Below are 20812 nucleotides of genomic sequence, written 5' to 3'. Positions count from 1 at the left end.
GAATTTATATTTGTAATTATACTTCCTTCACATGCTGCTTCTGTCTTGATGATAGAACTCCAAAAAAAACCAATTACTAGGATAATGGTTAGGAGAATCCACGAAGAGTAAACTCAGCCATGAGTTATCCAAATTAAAATAGGTTCTCCCTGCACCCAATGTTTTGTGATGGGCACCCAATCAGATTTGTGAAAAGACCATATTATCCTTAATGAAATAAAAAACACATAAATTGTGATCTGCACCCAATGTAAGCACCCAACAAATAGGGTTCTTCTTCTTCCTTTGTGCCTTTCACCGTGAAGCAGCAACCACCTTGAGCCACCGTGAAGTTGCAGGGAGACATCGTCAGCCACCGTGAGCCACCTTCGCAGAGTTGGTTTGCTTCGCCATGAGTGAGCTTCATCTTCAAAGAAGTCAAGGTACCGTTCATCGTTTTTTCTTCGTAGAGTAGTGCATTCCGGATAATTTTATCCGCAGATCACCATTTGCTTCCGGATAATTTTATTCGTAGATCAGCATTAGCTTCTGGATAATTTTATCCGCACATGAATATTGGCTTCCAGATTTTTTCATCCGCACTTGAATAGTGGCTTGCGGATATTTTTGTCTGTAGTTCAAGAATAGGTTCTGGATATTTTTGTTCGTAATTCAAAAATAGGTTTCGGATATTTTTATCCATAAGCTACATTTGACTTGCGAATATTTTTATCCGGAATGTTGTTGTTGTTCTGTGGATATTAATATCCGTATTAGTGTGAAATTTTTCACAAGTGTTTTAGACTATATGTGTTATAATTTTTTTATATATGTTGGATTGAATGTTACTTTTATGAAATGTAAGATGGTGCGGACTAGAGGTGGAGGAAGTTCTAATTTGGATCGTGTGCGTCCAACTACATCGGTTAGAAGAAAACGGGGTGGGCCTAGTACTTCAATTCCAAATGAAGAGTTTGAAGATTATATTGAACAAGAAGAAGTTGAAGTTGATGATGAAGGCTATCCAGGAGGGCCATTGGATAAGTCCTTACTTGTTAATTATGAACATCACGTAGCCAAACAGTTGTGGGATGGTTTGGTAAGTAATGAAAAATAAATTTTTGTATTTGTTATGTATTCCGGATTATTGATGATATATGTTGATTATTGTAGGATCGTGGTGAGCTGAAGGTCGTTTCACATGGGAGGAAGATAAATAAGTTAGGAGCACCTCATGAGCGCATAGAAGCTGCTGTAGAATTGTCTGGCTCAGGTGGTCTGGTTCATGCTAGTTATAAGAGTCTAGACCGATGACTGCTGTGTGCTTTTGTAGAGAGGTGGCATGCAGAGACAAACAATTTTCATTTACCGGTTGGGGAGATAACCATCACTCTTGATGATGTGTCAAATTTGTTACACTTACCCATTGTCGGTCATTTTTACACGCAGGAAACCTTAGATTCTGATTTGGCGACTGATTTATTGGTAGAATCCCTCCGTGTTGACCGTGCACTTGCATCTGAAGAAACAAGACACTGCCGGGGAGCTCATGTGCGCTTGAGCTGGTTAAGAGATGTGTATGGAGACGCATGCTCAAGGAGGCAGTGGACTGTGGCTGCCAGAGCATACTTACTTCACCTTGTCGGTTGCACTATTTTTGCGGACAAGAGTGCTACATCAGTAGGTGTGTTTTATCTTGGATTTTTTGTTGATTTGAGGCTTACCGGGGGATATTCTTGGGCAGCAACTGCCCTAACTCACATGTATGAGCAGCTAGGAGATTGTAGTTATGCAAACACAAAGCAACTAGCTGGTTATGCAACATTGTTGCAGGGGTGGATTTATGAGCATTTCCCGTATGAGACGTATGCAAGCATTGTATTCTGAAGATCAACCTCGGTGTAGGCTGTATGATGCTGGAAAAGGTACTTCAATTGTTGTTGTTCGATCACAGTTGGATACATTGACACCAGCTTCCATTCGGTTTTGTCCATACAACGAGCACAGGGAAGAACGTCCATTTGAGTCGATTTCCTTATTCAGTGGTTATTTGAGGCTTGAAAATTGGACACAGTTGCACATGCCAGAACGTGTCCTGCGTCAGTATGGTTATACACAGATCATCCCTCGCAACCCATCTGTACTTGGACATGGTCATCTGGATACAAATGAAATGGACCGTCGATGGTTACATTTCAATTATTATGTCATACATGACTATGTCATAGCACCTCATCCTGATGCTTGCGTTCAAGAGTACATGGCTTGGTTTACATCTATATCACATCCATATGTGATTAATACAGATGAAGATGACCGTCCTGTACCGGTACCCTCAGATGCACGTGGTCACGAAGCAGTGCCAAGTCATCCTGAGGAGTCACATCCTGTTCTGGTATGCTTCTAACCTTGTTAACGTATTAATTTGTATTATTTTTTTCTAATAGTATGTCATTCATGCTTGTAGGGTATTTGTCGTAGAATTACAGAGACATTGCAACCATTACTTGATCATGGCGATGTCGTGGAGGGCAGCCCTGTTTGGGAAGGCATACAAGCAGCCATTATGTTAGCACGAGGAGCGACTGATGAAAGAGTTGTTTATGTCAGGAGACATGCACGTAGGAATGATTGATTAGGATTTTTTTTTATGTCTGATGTATTAGGATTTATTTTTATGTAATATTTTTATCCATGACAATGTATTTGAACCTCATCTATATGTTTCAATATGTTTATATGGATTTCTTTTTATATGTTTCAATATGAACCTTATCGATTTTTGCTTCACGTTACTTCTATTTTAGTAGACACCGCACTGGCTTACGCATATTTTTATCCGTAGACACTTCACACAGTTTCGGATATTTTTATCCATAGACACAAATGTGGTTTCTGGATATTTTTATCCGTAGACACAAATGTGGCTTCTAGATATTTTTATCCGTAGTGACAAATGTGGGTTCTAGATATTTTTATCCGTAGATAGCAAAGAAACTTCCAGATATTTTTATCCGTAGACACAAATATTGAGTTCCGGATATTGATATCCGCAGGCACTTCACTGAATTCTAGGACAGCTTCAAATGTACTAAACATCCATATTACAAATGTTATGACTACAAATATCGTCTAATGGACATTAGTTGGGTATAAACTTGTATCCGGCTAGTGTAGTATGTTGACCAAGTTTGGGCCGCCGGATAACGATGTGATGCCCACAATATATCCGTAGGTGAAATTGGACAACCATCTTTGAGCTTGACCTATAAAGGTAATAAATATAAGGTACACAAATCTTAATTTACCACATAAATCTTGATTGGTTTAGTTTATACCTGCACAAAATGATTTCCGTGGACATGTCCAATTGCAATGATTCGGTGATGACGAAAGTTACTTGGTGTTTGGGTTCTTAAAGGAAAAATACTCAATGATTGTAACATGGACAAAGAAACAAGAATGACATTATACCGATTTGCAATGACATATCCATGTCTGGAATTGTCATCCACTTATCTGTTCCTGCCTGCAAGTACAATTGAGAAACAAAGTTAAGTCAAGAAATGCAATGTCAAAATGAAATGGTGTTAGTGGTTGGTACCATAGACATGTGTTCCACTAGAAGTGACTTCTTCAAGTATTCATATCTATCATCACCACCAAATAGTTGAACATATTATTGTCTCCATTCACTTAGTTCTTTTAACAAATTCATTCGGACAACAGCCCATGATTCCTCTCCCATTCCCAATTGGGCAGCAACAGCACGGTAGCCACAATGGCCATCAGCCTAAACATCAACAACATCAACAATATATGGATGATACCCTACAGGGAACTTATCAAGGAAAGGAATACATTTTGCTGGTACAATTTCTGGTAAGCTTTCTTCATTAGATTTTTTGCTCGCACAACTATCATGTTGTGAGTGTAAGAAATCCACATGTTCTAAATAAGAAGGGATTCGCTTAGTTGATCTCATGAATTTGGTAGGACGAGACATCTTTACAACACCTTTTGTTTTCACCTTATGATCTGGTGCGTAAATAGATGTCTTCTCTGGAAAGGCAATATCCTGCAATTTACTTTTGATGTTAACCTTACCTGCAACATCCAACTCTTTAAACCGCTTCGCGATGACCTCAAACTCTTTATCAATTGACAACTCAGATGAAGATTGTTCAGTAGCAATGTCTTCAAAGCTTAAACGAGTCCACATCACATGTACTGATTTAAGTGGTATGCTACCAACACCAAATGAAGCCAATTGACACGCACAAGGAAGACCATGAGTACATGTAAGACTACATCCACACCTACTTTTATCAAACCCCACTGATTTAACCCTATCAAGTTCTTCTGAAATAAGGTTCAAAGCATATTTAAACACAAAACCTAACAATTTTTTGTAAGCTGTAACCTTGAACCGATGTTCAACCACATGCAAACTCTTTTGGAATGAATCTTTGATTGCATTATGTTGTAAAATAATCATCTTATTGATGGAATCCCAGCAGAAACATAAATCCCCCATCGAATTCTGAAGAACTCTCTTTAGGCTCCAGTGTGCCGCCTCAACTTTGTTACTTGTTGTGTTTCCTAAGTGCATCACCTTATCTATCCATGCCTTGAAAAAATTTTCTTTATGTGGACGTAACCATGTATCCATCACATAATCAACAAATATAGGCCATGGAGAACAGACAACTCGAAGAGCATTGACACGATCTTCAAAGGCCTCAACAATATCACAATCCACAACAGATCCCCACACTTCCATTACTTGATCCCATGCCTCTCTTGGATGCACCAACATTTTACATTTTGCTTTCACATTTTTATCAATGTGAAACCGACAGAGCAAATTATAAGCTTTAGGAAACACCATTCTAATTGCATTCATTAAGGCAACATCTCTATCACATACCACCACCCTAGGGCATGAATCAACTCTTAAAAACAACCCTTTAAGTCTGTCAAGGGCCCAAAAAAAATTATTTTCCTTTTCTGCTGCTAGTAAACAAAATGCAACGGAGAAAGTCAAACCTGTAGACGTAATCCCAACAACCTCAAGTAACGGCATCCTATACTTGTTCGTCTTGTACGCACTATCCATTAATATGACAATGTTAAATGAGTTCACCAATTTTACTGAATCTGGGTGTGTCCAAAATATATCTTGCACAATATTAGAGACCTCATCACACCTACACCAATGCACGTACCTGTCTCGCTCTAGTAACAACATCAGTTGTTGCATTTCTGTTCTGTGACCTCGTTGTGATCTTCGGTGAACAGTGATTGCATTATAAACCTGCTTAATCGTTGTCACATTCTTCTCATTTCTCTCTTTCATGGTTAGTAAAATATTTCTTGGCTTCATCGAAGTTTTAGTCATATCCTCAACCATAACCTTTTCCTCTATACTTAACCTTCCAGCATACGGATGACCCACCATTGTCTCTGCCAAGTCATGATTGTGAGAACCACAAATTAATTCAACCATCCACCCTTGACCACCTTTGACTGGTTTGCCTCGCAATCTGAAAGGACACTCACACTTCCTACTTCCAGATCGACTGACATCTACTTCTTTTTTATACCGTTTGTATTTACCACCTCTCTCACAACCTAACAATACATAGGTCATCCTTCTTCGTTGGCCCGTCCATGTATCTGACCTTAATATAACAATAACAAACCCATAACTATAGTCAACACTTCTCGCCCAATCTAATAGCTCATCTCGATCACGAAATACCTACAATAACATATGCCAAATTTAAAAATAATTCATAAAAAAAACATTCACAACATTGACCATACCTCATTTGTAGAAAATGCTTCACTGCATTCATGTGCCCTTTGTTCATTATCTAATGCGTTATAACTTATTGACTGCTCCAGATCAACATCATCTAATCCATCCCACACATCAATCTCCCCTAAAACTCCCATGTATGACTTTGTTGTATCCATTCGGCTGTTGAAAAAAATGAACACTTAGCTTCCGGATAAATAAATCCATAACCAAAAAAATATCAACAGTTAGCTTCCGGATATATATATCCGGATTGCATAAACTAGTTCCGGATATGTACATCCGTCAGCCAATGATGAACTACGGATATCAGCATCCGGAAGGAACGATCCACAATTCCAGATATTAATATCCGTATTGAAATTTTTGACTTCCGGATATTAATATCCGTAGGCAAAAAAATTGAATTCTGGATTCCGATATCCGGGACCAGCTGAGCTCGAGAAAAAACCAGAAACGAACGAAAATGGAGTACTTACCTCATTAACTTGGCAAACGAAGTTTACACTCAACTTAGCAACAATGAACGAAGCACAACCTCCTCTTTTGCAGCTCAAAGCAAAGCTTCACACATTCATGAACTTCCTCTTCCTCACCATTCAATGTTTTCATAAATGAAGAAGACAAGGGCATTTTAAGATTTTTAAAAGTATGTCGGGTGCCAATCACAATTGATCGGGTGCAGGAAGCAATTGCCCTTTTTCTTTCATGTAAATAAATTGGGCCTCAAGATTTTTGCCAAGTAACATAAGTTTTGAACTTCTATTTGGGACTGTTTCTTCCTACACCTCCATATGTTCTTTTCTCACCTCCATAAATTTTTGTATTGCTAAAAATATTCCTATGTAATATTCTGGATTACGTCTCCTGAAGTCATTTTTCACATTCGTAAGTAGCTTCCGGATTACATAATTCATAATTCTTTTTTTATATGCATAATTTGTTTTCGAATTACATTATCTGGAAGCTTTTTTTTCAAATACGTGTCCAGATTACATAATCCAGAAGCTACTATCAAATCCAGACTTCCGGATTATATAATCTGAAATACCATTCTGGATTATGTAATCTGAAATATGAAGGTGACACAAGAATGATAAAAAAATATTTTCATGTTTTATATGGAGTGTGATAGAACAGTGGGAATAACAGTTAACTATTATATCATTAACTATGAATTAACTATGAGCTATAGAATACTAAACTAGGGTTTACTAACAACTTTTCTTCTTTTTTTTCTATTTCCAAAATATCTCACTTATATAGGTGAGAATTAGGTTAATATATTTGTTGGGCTTACATGCTATTTAGCCTCCTAACATTAATGTGACAAATGTTTCCTACACCCAATCATTTTTAACCTGCACCCAACATATTTTTTTAATTTCCAAAAATGCCCTTAATTCTGGAAATAAAAATCCGGAATTGAAAATAATATATTCCAAAAAAATAAATCCGGAAGTGATTATTGAGTTCCGAAAATAAAAATCCAGAAACAAAAATTAAAATTTTATTTCGGACAAAAAAATCCGGAATTGAAAAATAATACATTCTGGAAAAAAAATCCATAAAAGAAATTATTGTGTTTTGGAAATGAAAATCCGGAAACAAAAATGAAAAACTCATTCCGGATAAAAAAATCCATAATATAAAATTTCGTTCCAGAAAAAAAAATCCAGAACACATATTTTGGAAATTTTTTTTAGGACAGTTTCGTTTTTTCCGCTGAAATCGGGTGTATTGATATGGTGCAAGAAGCAATTGCCCATTAATGTTAGGAGGCCCAATAGCATGTAAGCCCAACAAATATATTAACCTAATTCTCACCTATATAAGTGAGATATTTTGGAAATAGAAAGAAGGAAGAAAAGTTGATAGTTAAATCTAGTTTAGTATTCTGTAGCTCATAGTTAATTCATAGTTAATGATAGAATAGTTAACAACCTATTCCCGCTGTTCTATCAGAGTGTGTGTACGAAGAAATAGTCTGTATTTGGATCTCTAGTATAATAGGTAAAATAATGGTTATATATATTTGAACTGAGGTTTAAAATTATACACAATTGTGTGGCCTAAGGCACTAAGGTATACAGAATTTTCTTACAAAAATGTATCACGTATTAATCGTGCTAAAACCCGAGACGATAATCTGCTAACAATATCAGGAAGCACTTTAACAGAGATGCCCGGCAGCACTGGGAGAAGCTCTTGAATAATCTGAGGAATATTCAGTACCTAAGGCCAACACAAACAAATAGACAAATAAATAAATAACTATCTTGAACACGTTTAGCTTAAAACGATAATCCTGCATATACTATATTTATAGAAAAAAAACTGCTGCAAAGAGTACAAAAATAAATGGAAGTGGAAGCAACCCTCCCTCTCTAGATCACTCTTTCTAACATATTTTTGAGTTTTTTTTTATTGGTTAAAACTGATAGGGTATTATAACGTCTGAAGAGATTCATTGAATAAAATGAGACCCACCAATTTTGTAATTTTTAATAAATTTCAAGTTTGTTCAGAAGTGTGTGCTTGCATTTGTCAAAATAATAATCATGATTTTGATTGGTGAATTCTTCATTACCTGATCAGATGTTCTTGATAGGGAACTTCCTGCAGTCAAGAATTCCACCACCATCTGCACATTGTTCAATATAACTTCATCCTCTTCAGTTATGCTGGGTATTAGAGCCGCAGTCTTGAAGGGTCCTAAAGTAGGCACCATACTGAAAACAGGGGTTGCATTCTGAATTCCTAGTAAGGACATTGTTCTCACCAGTTGTTCCCTTGTTACTGCATCAATTCCCTTAACAATCTGCGCTCCACCAGCAATAAAGTCAGTCAAATATTTAGAAGCCATAAACTCCATAAATGCACAGAAGTGAGGCATTAGCAGACATTCAAATCTCAGTAACTTCAACAAACTAGTTTCTCGCACACAACATTACTTTATTATGATTTATGACACTGATACTATAGTATTTACTACAAAACTATATTTACAAACAACTGCCACAATTGTTATAGACTTAACTGAGCAAGCATAAAATTCACATAATCCAATTAAATATCTTGAAATATTTACATATTTCATGTATTCTAGTGTTTTTCTTTTTTCGAATAATCACTATATCCATGTAGGTGCATGATGTGCCAACTATATATTCACACCCGCACCCCTATACAAAATTATAGAGGTTCCCCGACTGAAAATCATAATGAATGCAGTCAATTTTTTGTGCTGACATCAAATCTGAAGAAATTATGTCAATACTTGTGATAAAATGTGTTCCATACTAGAAGACGTAAGAAGCTCGGCTAAACTCAACAATAATTGGATATGTAAAAAGGTCTAGCTGATCTTTCTCATGTCCTTATGCTGCCAAGACAGTTTAAGTGCCTATCAGTAATCAAGAACAAAAATAATCCCCCAAGTTCTGTTGTTTCATTTATTTTCAATTTTTTTCCTTTTTGTAGTGCGTAGCTTTTTCTAATTGTAACTTAAGCAGCAATTGGGGCTAAAATTATCACGAGATTAGTCAAGAAATTTTAAATTGATATGGTTATAAGTACTACTATTAAGTATGCATTTATACCAGTACCTTCATTATTTTTCACACTAAGCTTTCAATAATACAACATCTTATGAATTGAAGAAGTATCAAATTCCTTCATTAACCAGATAGAAGACATGATTTGAAACATTATACGGAAAACATGTTATGAATTCTAATTACAGTATTCTCCATCAATTTATGAAATGTCACTATTGACCAAATAACTACAGAAACACAAATCATATTATGTATTAAAGATTTCTTTTTTGTATTTTGATAAAAAAATTATTAACAAAGGAGAGATACAAATTCTTAAAGACACAAAACCAAGAATGAAAGGGGAAAACAAAAAACTTCATTAATATTCCTGTGTAGTTGCCGAGTTCAATTCAAAAGAAACTATGCATAACAAAATAGCATAAAACAGTGAATGAATTGAATGTCATGAATTATTTTAGTTCATCTCTTTCTCATATAGTAGATAAACATATTGAAAATCTGAATTTAAAAACTTCTATAGATTCTTACTTTTATACTATTTGTTAGGATACGCTAAACAAACAAGAAATCAAAGAGAGTCCAGGACAAGAAGGTGAAAATCAGTATTTCTTCTGGAAAGAGTAAATAACAAAATTCCTTTGCACTTAGAAAGATCCAAAGTAAACAAGATAGGAAGCTGTATTTAAAAACATTGATAACTATCAGCTGAAAAAGGTGATTTTAGATATAGAAAAAGGAAAAGAAATGAAATACAATGAGTAACACAAAATTGTTATTAAAATGCGACAATGTACTTATAGTTATACATTCATAAAACCACACTAACCGTTGTTTTTACTAATCATAACCCTAATTTAAAGAAAGAAATCATGATAAGATAATTAGATATGGTAACTAATCTAAGAGGACAAGCAAAGATATGATAAAATATATTTTATATTTCCATATATTCTAGCGATAACAAACTAAAGTTTTTTCAATGCCTCTAGAAAGTACCTCATCCAAAAGAAATTCTCGGAAAAAATTCCCCCTATCAGACAACAGAAACGCTAAAGCTGCCCTTGTTTGCACTGGCTGCTGTGGTTGAGGCATAACGGATTGGAATCCTGGCAACAAATATTCTGACTGCCTAGTAGTAAGAATTCCAAGCTCAGCCATATTCCCATTCATACTCTCTCCACCACCACTTTTGGCAGCTGTAATAAAATTCTCAAAGGCTTGCATGACATCAATAAATCTTTCAGCATCAAAAACTCCAGATTTCCCATATATAGTGTAACGTAGAGCATCCCTTAGCCGAGGAGATTCATCTGTGAGGAGCCTCTATAAGAGAAAATGATTAATGTCAATTCAGCTTACTCAGAATAATCAAAAGAATGTAATAGAATAACACAAGTCAGTTTATCATACTGGTTCCATGTTCAAAGCAACTAACTGGGCAAGGAGATTCATTATTTTGTGTCAAGTGAAAACAATTCAAAACTGGTGTAGAAAATTTTGATGAAGTGTTTGTCCTAATTAAAAAAATTGAATACAAGTTGTTTTTCTTCCCATGCATTCTGTTAAAAATTGATATTCCTACTTCATGTGCCTTCCTCTAAACTGGGAACACCTCAAATTTAAACAAAGTTAGCCCCCTTATTTCCAGGCGCTAGACAGAATTTTTTTCATTCAATCCACATGCCATTGGCTTCATTCTTTTTTCCGTTGAATGATACGATCTAACCAATATAGCCTAATAAAATCTCACTGATTATCCCTTTATCACAGTTCAGATCTTGGAAATAAAAACCAATGGAGAATCTTATGTGTGTCAAGTAAGACTCAAAGTCTCAAGCAAATACACAGTGATGAATTGTGCAGAAAATTAACATGAACATGTACCCATTGGGAAAGAATATAAGCCAACATCTAAAGAACGAAACAGATAACCAAAAATTCCTCAGACTATTATACCTGCGCAATATACGGATAGGCCTCATCAACGATGGCAAAATCAGGGTTTCCTACTAAGGCTATCCCTTCCAGAACACCAATAGCTCTAATTATAAGGGCAAAGTATGGGGGTATCCTAAAAGGATAATCAAAGGTAATTTGGGCTAAATCCGAAGCCAGCTCCTGAAAATTGATGTTTTTAGCCCCTCCACCTTCTAATGCCTGATCAAAAACCTTGGCAAGGACAGGCAAGATAGGCTCCAAATTGACACCATCTGGAATGAAACCAAGTTTAACAAAGTCTTTTACTATGGCTTGATAATCCCGATGGATGAGATGAGCAATTGCTTCAATCATGCCATACTTTTGATCATCTGTCAGTTTTGTCACAAGCCCTGGGTGCAACATAAAACTTCCATCATTTGCTATGATGATTAGGATCTTGGAACAAAAGTAAACTAAGCAATATAGTTGTTCATTCATGTAAACAGGACCACTGTGAAGAACAATATCCAGGCACAGTTACGAATAAAGCACCACACTTTTCTAATTTTTTTAAAGATAGGCGATAAACATCCAAAAAAATTGCCATGTTTCCAATTCCAGTATTGCTACTATATTCTTGTAAATTCACATTTAATTTTCCATAAACAAATTGTTCTTGGGGAACCACAACAAGAGTTAAATTGCATCATTAGGTAACGGAAGCACTTTTGTTTTATATTTGGAGTGTATGATGAAAAAAATCTCACTATTCCCATCTTTAAATTGAACAATTCTAAAATCACCTCCAATACCTTCCCAAGAGAATACTGATTTTTTTTATGTATCCAATAATTAAATATATAGTTCACCAAAAATATTATGTTAAATATAATATTATGTTAAATATATTTATTCTTTCTTAATTACTTTCTTACAAAGATTTGTAAGAAGATATAATGTTACTCATTCAAATTATATTGAAAATATTTCATAAAATACTGAAGGAAAAAAATTTCTAAAATAATTTTCTAAATCTTATCTAATAAATTTTTAACCAGTAACTACATACTTTTCCAATTCGTTGTATGATCAGGAATGGATATTCCTTTTTCAGCCAAAAAGAACAGAGTGGATATTTTCATTTCAAAATAAGAAATGGAAAATTAAAAAACCATGATGATAAATGGTGCTGTAAAAATAACGTCTTCATGATTATATATAAAAACAAGAAGGAAATATATAGTTTCTTTCTTATAATACTTTGTTAAATAACAATTTTTATCAGACTTGGGACAGTAGACCTAGCACTAAAAGAAGAAGTTGCATCTATCTCTCCCTAATCACAAGTAAAAAATTAATCTGCAAATATACAATATTTCAGTACCAACTGCAACAAAAATAACTTTTACCAAAGTCAAGTATGGCAAGTTTTCCATCAGGAGTGCGGATCAAATTTCCCGGATGTGGATCAGCATGAAAAAATCCAGTATCAAGAAGCTGAAATAAAAGGAAAATATATTAATACAAAAATAGAATAGTTAAGCCAGAATTTATTTATTAATATATAACAATACTTTATTGGAATACAAGACTGTCTGCACACTTGCAAATTGCAATAACCATAGGCAATGCAATATGCACATGGACCCAAGTTTAGGAATGTCACCGTGTTACATTAAACTACGCAACGGTCTACTGAATATTAGAAACCTTAGTAAATAGCCTACCTATTGTAAGGATAAATAATCAAATATATAAATAAGATGAATGACACACAATGACTGCATTAGAAAAATGTTAGCTGAAAGCTGAGTGGTTCTAATGCATAATACCAGTGAAAGCACCAAAACTACCTGTTTCAGATAGCAGATGACTCCAACATTAACTAGCTCTCCAACATCACTTTCTGTGCTCTGCGAAAGCTTTTCTCCATCAATCCATTCTGTGGTAAGAACCCTCCTTGATGTATATTTTTGGTAGGTTCTTGGTATGACAACCTGAAACTAAAACTGTCAGAAGATGCAAGAAAATTCTCTTCATGACCACTTACACTATTTGCTGATACTGATGAGTGGTGGAGAAGATGTCACAGATTAACAATTGGTCATGAGCTAGATATCCATTACTTACAATAAATTTGTAAATTAATGGCCAGAAAATATAGTCTAATATTCTCAATCAAAACATATAGTCGTTAGGCAAATACAATAACATCTTGGCCATTAGTAAATATCAGGCCCTTAAAGTGGTATAATTCCATCCTGATAAAACTCAGCCTCGTTTCCTTTTAATTTTTCTTCCATGAAATAAAGTATCAGATCATTTAGAGTACTCATACAATGTGAATGAAACTATATTGGTATTTCTACTTTCTATAAAGTACAAAACCACAAATCATTACTCCACTGTACATTAAAGTAGCTACATATATGTCTAAAACAGACCAAAAATATTAAAGAAAAATGACAAACAAATAACTATTGTCCCAATCACACCTTCATTGATACCTAATATCGTTGTCATTTTGTCTTTTGAACAAAGAAAAGCAAGAGCAACAGATTTTAGAACAAGCTATATGAATATTATGCTCAAACAATCTAGTTTACCAAATTGGGAAGATTAGATATTAAATATAATTCATGTGCTCTTAGGTCCCATTGTGAGAGACAGCTGACTTCTAGTTTTCTCTGGTGTAAGAAACTTATGAAAAATCTTAAAAGGTTACAAAGGCTTTTTTTTATTCGGTCATTAAGTCAAATTAAAGGTCATCCATCTAAATTACATATCTTTATTTTCCCTTTCTGAGCTTAAGTGTGAGTTACTTGGGGACGTCAAATAATTACATGTTTTCCTTTGGACAGCAGCAGGTTTAAGGAAGATGATCTAATGAATTAAGATGTTTGCTGTGATGAACAGACCTAGAAAAGAGAATGGTTGCATCACCTACCACTACCATCATCTGATTCACCGTATATATTGAAGTTGAATAAAAATGTATGATTTATACATCATTAAAATTTAAAAGTGGTAAACAAAGAAAAATTAAAAATTAACAGACTTGCCTGCGGTAGGTCTTTCCTCATCATTTCAGCAAAACGGTTCCCATTTTCACCTTCATTCACATAGTCTAATTCCTCAAAAAATCGAGCAGCCCACTCATCAACCAACCCAACCACATCAATGGAGATCTGCAAAATATTAGGTAAAAAAAGGTTTGGTTGAGAGAACAAAATTTATAATGATTAATTAATTTAGTATCGCCAAGTTACTACTAAGTGTCATCTTTAGGAAATAAATATGGATCCGACTTTAAGTCTCTGCTCTCGAGAATTTAACTTGCCTGAGGAAACTTTCGAAGAGCCAAACCAAGATTCCTGATAATGAATAAATCAATTGTAACTGTCTCAAGAACAAAAGGCCTTTGCACTTTAACAGCAACCAAATCCCCATTTTCCTTTAGGCGACCCTTGTATACTTGTCCAAGAGATGCTGCATAGGTTTCAAAGAAAGATAAATACCTGTTCATTAATTAACATAGAAAACCAGCTCTGAGAGACTGTACTTTTCTACTAAGAAAGTAATATATCTAACTGGTTGTCTGGAGAACTACCAGCAGCAATGGGAGAAGATGATAGTTCAGAATACATGTTTTGCCATGGCTGACCAAGTTCCTCCTCAATTAGAGCCATAGCCACATCATCGGCAAATGAAGGAACCTTCATATTTTATGGTATCCCCCAAACCCCCATTAGAAAGGCAATCTCAGAAAGAAGAATAATACATGAAATATCAGAAATCAAGATGAGCCTGTGCGAATGCTAATATGTGATTCTTGTTAAAAGGATTTGATTCCAAATAATTAAATAATCTAACAGAATAAATATTGTAAGTTATTTAAAAAATTAGAACATAAATTTTCAAAAATGCTACCCGTCTAACTTGTTACATTTTTACTGAAATAAAGAATACGCAATTTTGTTTTTAAAGTTCTCAAATTGACTGCAGAAATAAATCAAAGTTGTCTAACAAATCAAATTGTTAAAAGAAAAAAAAAATCTCTGACTATATATTGTCTAATAACAAGTATGACACCTAGATTTTTATTTTAAAATAGAAACAATAACCTGTGCCAAAGAGAAAAACAATAACAAGCTTACTTTATCACAAAGCTTCTGCAGCTCCGTCATTGCTACAGGTGAAAGTATATCAGGTCGAATGCTCAATGCTTGCCCAAGTTTAATGTACGCTGGACCCAAAGATGTCACAATTTCACGTAGCTCAATGGCTCGAGCAACTTCATTCTAGTTATGCAAAAAAGACAACAAAAATCAAAATGTAATCTTGAAAATTGCATTTTGAACAATGACTACAAAATATAAAGAAACCATTAAAAGCTTAAATATCAATCCATACATAACACAAGCTTAAGCCATAAGCTGTTCAATACTGCCTATTTATTCATTATTTGGATATAAAACAAAAATGTACCGTATTACTTACATATTTATAAAAAATATAGTAACATGGTTAATTTATATATTTACAATATACAAAGACACGATTTATGTTAAGACATTATGTCATTGTTTTAGTTTCAGCCATGTAGTAAACTCCCCCTAGGAGGAAAAAAAAAGGCTTTCAAGGTTTTACTTGTTACTATATGTTTATCGTAAACTGTATATTGTATAATGACTAAAATACTTCTATTAAATATTATCACCTTTTCGAAAACTAGAAAACTTCTTATATATATTTATGTTAGTGGGTAATTCAAATAAGTTAGTTATAACGGTACTTAATTACTATGTGATGTTCATTGTGTAGTTTGTTTTGTATTTTCGCCAGTGAGCTTTATTTGGGACTAGTTTGTCTTTTTTATAAATAATAAATTGTTTTAATTAATAAAATTCGCTTAAAAAAATTATAAATTACATAAATTCTTTAAGAGAAAAAAATACCCTATTTTAATGTTTTTCATGGAAGCAAGAATATGTAGATTCCGCAGGTAATAAAAACTCTAAAAACCTATATCACGGATTTTTTTTTTTAATTTATTCTCCGAAGCAGAGGAACTAAGAAAACACAAGAATCAGAATGCAGCAAGCAGACGGAAGAAAATTACAGCGACAGAAACAATCAGCTTCAGAATGCAGGTAAACTATTTTAGATCATAGAGACATTGGACATTTATCATCAACAGAAACCATCAGCTTAAGAATGCAGGTAAACTATTTTAGTCCACAGGGACAATGGAGAATTACCTCCTTAACCTTCTTGTTAATCACATCCAAGGCAATGCGCGAAAGAAAACCTCCAGCAACAGATAACAACTGCACAATGCGAGTTGCAACAGCCCGTGGTCGTTTTCCCCAATATGCAGAAATGCTAGCAGGATCATATACCAAAGGCAAAAACTCACTACTCTCATCCACCTGCAGCATTTTTAAATTACCACAGTTACCTTCCCATTGAAAATTAACAACAACCTGAAATTATAATAGTAATAACTTTCACCTAAAAATATGTCTTTTCTCCAGGGCAATGTTATATGTTACCAAAAAATGTTTTCCAAAATGAAGTACAAACAAATTTACTTCTGAAAGAAAATAATATATGGCAATAGCTATTCAACTCTGGTAGTTATAGGAAAATTTAATAATATCCAAAAAATTGGTGATTTTAGTCTAAGTTAAAGAACTAAAAACATACCACTTTTATTATACACAAAAACTTTAAAAAAAATCCAAGAATTGAAAATATTTTTAAACTTTGCTGAATATTATACATGCATGACAAAATAAGACAGACTAGCTTCTTACATTTGTCTAATTTCAATTCCGCATCGTTGAGTTTAATAATAATCAGATTAGAAAATTCTAAATGTGAAAGTTGTTTATATAAATTTTTTTATGGTAAAATGTGTTTTATGCAGTCTAAAACTATAAATACATTCAACTCGTAATTTTTTTTTATTGCTTTAAGTATAATATTTTATGAATCCAATTTTTTTATAATTGATCAAAACAGAACTTAAACAAAATATAACAAGAGTATCTCCTGAGAAAATAACAGAATTCTTTGGAAAAAATTTCAATTCACCACCTCAACAAGACGAAGCTCAACATCATCCTCAGCGAAGAGAGAGTCCCTCAAATTCTGGCCTCGAAGGCCTCTCATGAGTGACGCTAACTGTTCGTCCTCTTCCATCTGAGCCCTCACTCTCTTAATCTCCTTCGAAACATCTCCAATTCTCTGTCACCAACACAAGCAACAACAAAAGAAAGCAATACTAATTAACTCGATAGAATTTGAACTAATTCCAATCGGACAGGATTCGAGAGAGGTTACCGTGGAGACTCCGTTGACTGATCTGTTTGAATTAGCTCCACCGACAATTTTTTGCCGCGCCGGTTTGGGCTCGGCAGAGACTGCAAAGACGCGGCCAGAGCGGCGGCGGAGATGGAGGAGACTGTGGTGACGGCGAGGAGAAGGAGAGCTGCGAGGAAACGAATCGATTCCGCAGCAAGCAAGCTGCGATGCTGCATCCATGACGGAACTAGTAACGGTTTTCTTCTTGAGTTTGGTTATGAGAGAAAAAGTGAAAGGGTTGGTGGTTGTGGTTTTTGGTGGGAATATGCTAACAGATGAATTGCTTGTGATGCTGCTAGAGTTTGGAGAAGAAGCCAAAGAGGGAGAAATGAAAAATTAATTATATTTAATTATATTTAATATCAGCCACATGATCTCAGAATTTATTTATTTTTGTTTTGTTAAATTGATTTTAAAAAAATTCAAGTGCTATTTATTTTTGGTTGGTTTTGAAAAAATTACATCATGCCTTTTTATTTTTCTTTTGTAATAAAGAGAGTGATGGTTTTGTAATGTTTGAAATTTACAAATGTAGAGGAAAATTGTTGTTTCCTTCTTTTTTATCATGTTAATTTAAGTAGCTAATTTATTTTAAGTTGAATTGTGACTTTTATAGATTATTTTATTGTTTAAATTCTTTTATGATCTATTTAATGTTATACATTAAAGTATTTTAAAAATTGTATGATTAATGTAAATATTTATTAAATTTATCATATCATCATATATTTTAAAAATTAAATAGTGATTTAATAGTATAATTAAAATTATTTATTCAACATTAAATTTTTAAAGATGAAATTGATTAAAGTTATCAAGAAAAAAAATATAATTAAATCTTTATTAAAAGTTAATAATTAGAAATTTCATGTCCATACATAAATATTATATTAATTAGTTATTAAATATTTATTCAAAAAATAAAGTATTAAAAAGTTACATCTGCACTAAAATTGTAAGAATGACAATAATAATAAGTAAGCTAAATAATACTGTGACTGTATAATTATAACAAGTTCAGGCTATAAACAACAACAGTTTATGGAAATTTTATCATCACTAATTCAATTTAAAAATACTTAGTTGGTAAGATATTTCGAAAGATTAATATGATTTTTTTCAGAACTAAAATATGGTAAAAAAAAGGTATTTTTTCTTAAAATATTATTTATGATTAAATTAAATCTCACAAAATTTATTAATTTTTAATTAACTACTTCAATCAGTTTTTTATTGTTTTTTTATCTTTTCTAATTTTAATTGAATATTACTATACCTTTTAAAAACTCTTAATTAAATATCCCAAGAATTACTTCTTCTTTTTTGTATCTTTTAGAATTTTAAATGAATATCATTACCTTTTACAGAATAATTTTTTATTTGAATATCACAATTTTTTAAATATAAGATTGAATAAGTCTTTAATATTTTTTCTGTTTTTAATATTTTCTGAAAATTAATTTTGATAAATGTATTTTTAAATTGATAAATTCATCTTATAATTTTTTTAAAATGCATAAATTTAATATATTTTTTTGTACTTAAACTCTTAAAATATAATATTTTACTATGATGTATTTAAATGATGATTATGCATTTATATATATTTTTATGTTGGAGATTAATTCATCAATTTACAAATATTGGACCAAAATTAAATATAGACATAAAAATATATATAACAGAAACTAACTAAAAGATTTGTTGTAAAAAATAAATTAATCACTGAAACAGAAAATTTTCTTACCTAATTTATGAAGGGCATTAAGACATGATACTTGTTTTGACTGCAGCCTCACATTTTGTGTGTGATACATGTCACAAAAAGAACATTTGAATGGATTGTTTTGGAGAGGGATAGTTTTATCAATTTCAATTATTTGCTGATTTTTTTTTTCACCTTTAAAATACATTTATTTTAATATTTTTTAAAAATTAAAAAAAAAATAAGTGAATAAGTTAACTTTTGATTTCTAAATAAAATTATATTTAATCTTTGTTATTTAATATTAAAGTATTTTTTACTTTTATTATCTGAAATTCATTAATTATTTATGTACTAAATGAGTTGTGAATTGATTATTTCAAATAATGTCTCATAGTATTTGTAATATAATATTAATATGAAAAGAATTGAAATTGGCAACATTTATGTATTTATCTTATAATAAATGTTAAAGACCAACAGTGAATGTATATTATTTTTATAAAAAATTAAATAAGTTTCATCGTTTTGATAAGTAGACTGGAAAACATGTGTCCAGATTTTTCAGTAGTCAAAATTGAGATTTTTAAGGTAACGTGTAATTTTATTTTTCTTTCAAAAATAAACATCTTTTCTTTTAAATCCACCGAAATTAAAACATTTATTTCGTAGTATATAAATAGATATCGATTTTAAAATTTACTTTCTTATATTAAACTTATAAATTATGTTATAAAAAAAATATATCAATTAATACTTAATTGATCAATTGATATATTCTTTTAAATATTTTAAATATATAACTTCGTTTGCTAAAGGGATTATGCCGTTATCTACAATATTGATATAGTTCATTCCATAAATTGGCTTATATTTTAAATTTAAATTAGCAGATTTATTTGGAAAAAAACAATAATGTTAGAAATAATTATCTTTGTCACGTACTTAAAAATTTATAATTTATATATAAATAGAATGATTGGTTTAAAATCATGGAAACTAATCTTACCGGTAGGATTAATTAGTTACTAAATCATTAAATTTTATATTATTTTAAATTTATAAAAATTATTGATATTTAAAGTACTTTAAAATATTATTGATAAATAGTTTTTAAATTGATATTTAATTAACTATTAAAATTTAACTATCAAATATTTAAATTATAAAATTGGCAGTTAATTATTAGAAATTATTTATTAATACTAATATAAATTAATTTAAATATAAATATAAATTAATTTAAATTTTATGTGATGATAAATTGAGATGTCAGTGTAGGTGAGATGGTTTAGGGTTTATGGTTTAAAGTTTTTATTTTAAAAAGAAAGTGTTAAAACTAATTCAAATAGAGTTCTAAAATTAACTTATTTGATTTTTATATTTAGTTGATTCAAATAGTAGTTACACTTACCAAAAATTCAATAAATTAATATTTTTTTAAATTTAAAA

General features: G+C 32.2%; 3 protein-coding genes across 3 annotated transcripts; 1 reads left to right on the top strand and 2 right to left on the bottom strand.

The window, feature by feature from the left end:
• The first annotated feature begins 1552 nt into the window (after positions 1-1552).
• On the top strand, positions 1553-2614 carry LOC137829447 (uncharacterized). Its single transcript, XM_068636251.1, has 3 exons — positions 1553-1659; positions 1813-2374; positions 2447-2614. The coding sequence occupies exons 1-3, from the start codon at positions 1553-1555 to the stop codon at positions 2612-2614; spliced, it is 837 nt and encodes a 278-aa protein (XP_068492352.1).
• Positions 2615-3772: 1158 nt separating this feature from the next.
• On the bottom strand, positions 3773-5794 carry LOC137829446 (uncharacterized). The gene has a single exon (XM_068636250.1). The coding sequence runs from the start codon at positions 5630-5632 to the stop codon at positions 3773-3775; it is 1860 nt and encodes a 619-aa protein (XP_068492351.1). The 5' UTR covers positions 5633-5794.
• A 2016-nt stretch (positions 5795-7810) lies between these two features.
• On the bottom strand, positions 7811-17985 carry LOC137830412 (uncharacterized). Its single transcript, XM_068637732.1, has 13 exons — positions 17635-17985; positions 17389-17538; positions 16548-16718; positions 15444-15587; positions 14897-15002; positions 14627-14775; positions 14349-14474; positions 13140-13283; positions 12696-12783; positions 11323-11696; positions 10363-10689; positions 8394-8624; positions 7811-8038 (listed from the first exon to the last, which is right to left on the bottom strand). The coding sequence occupies exons 1-13, from the start codon at positions 17833-17835 to the stop codon at positions 7904-7906; spliced, it is 2346 nt and encodes a 781-aa protein (XP_068493833.1). The 5' UTR covers positions 17836-17985; the 3' UTR covers positions 7811-7903.
• Positions 17986-20812: the final 2827 nt, after the last annotated feature.

Source organism: Phaseolus vulgaris, chromosome 7 (genome assembly GCF_000499845.2).
Source record: "Phaseolus vulgaris cultivar G19833 chromosome 7, P. vulgaris v2.0, whole genome shotgun sequence".
In the NCBI taxonomy this organism is placed as follows: Eukaryota; Viridiplantae; Streptophyta; class Magnoliopsida; order Fabales; family Fabaceae; genus Phaseolus; species Phaseolus vulgaris.
This window is presented reverse-complemented; position numbering and strand designations above follow the sequence as displayed.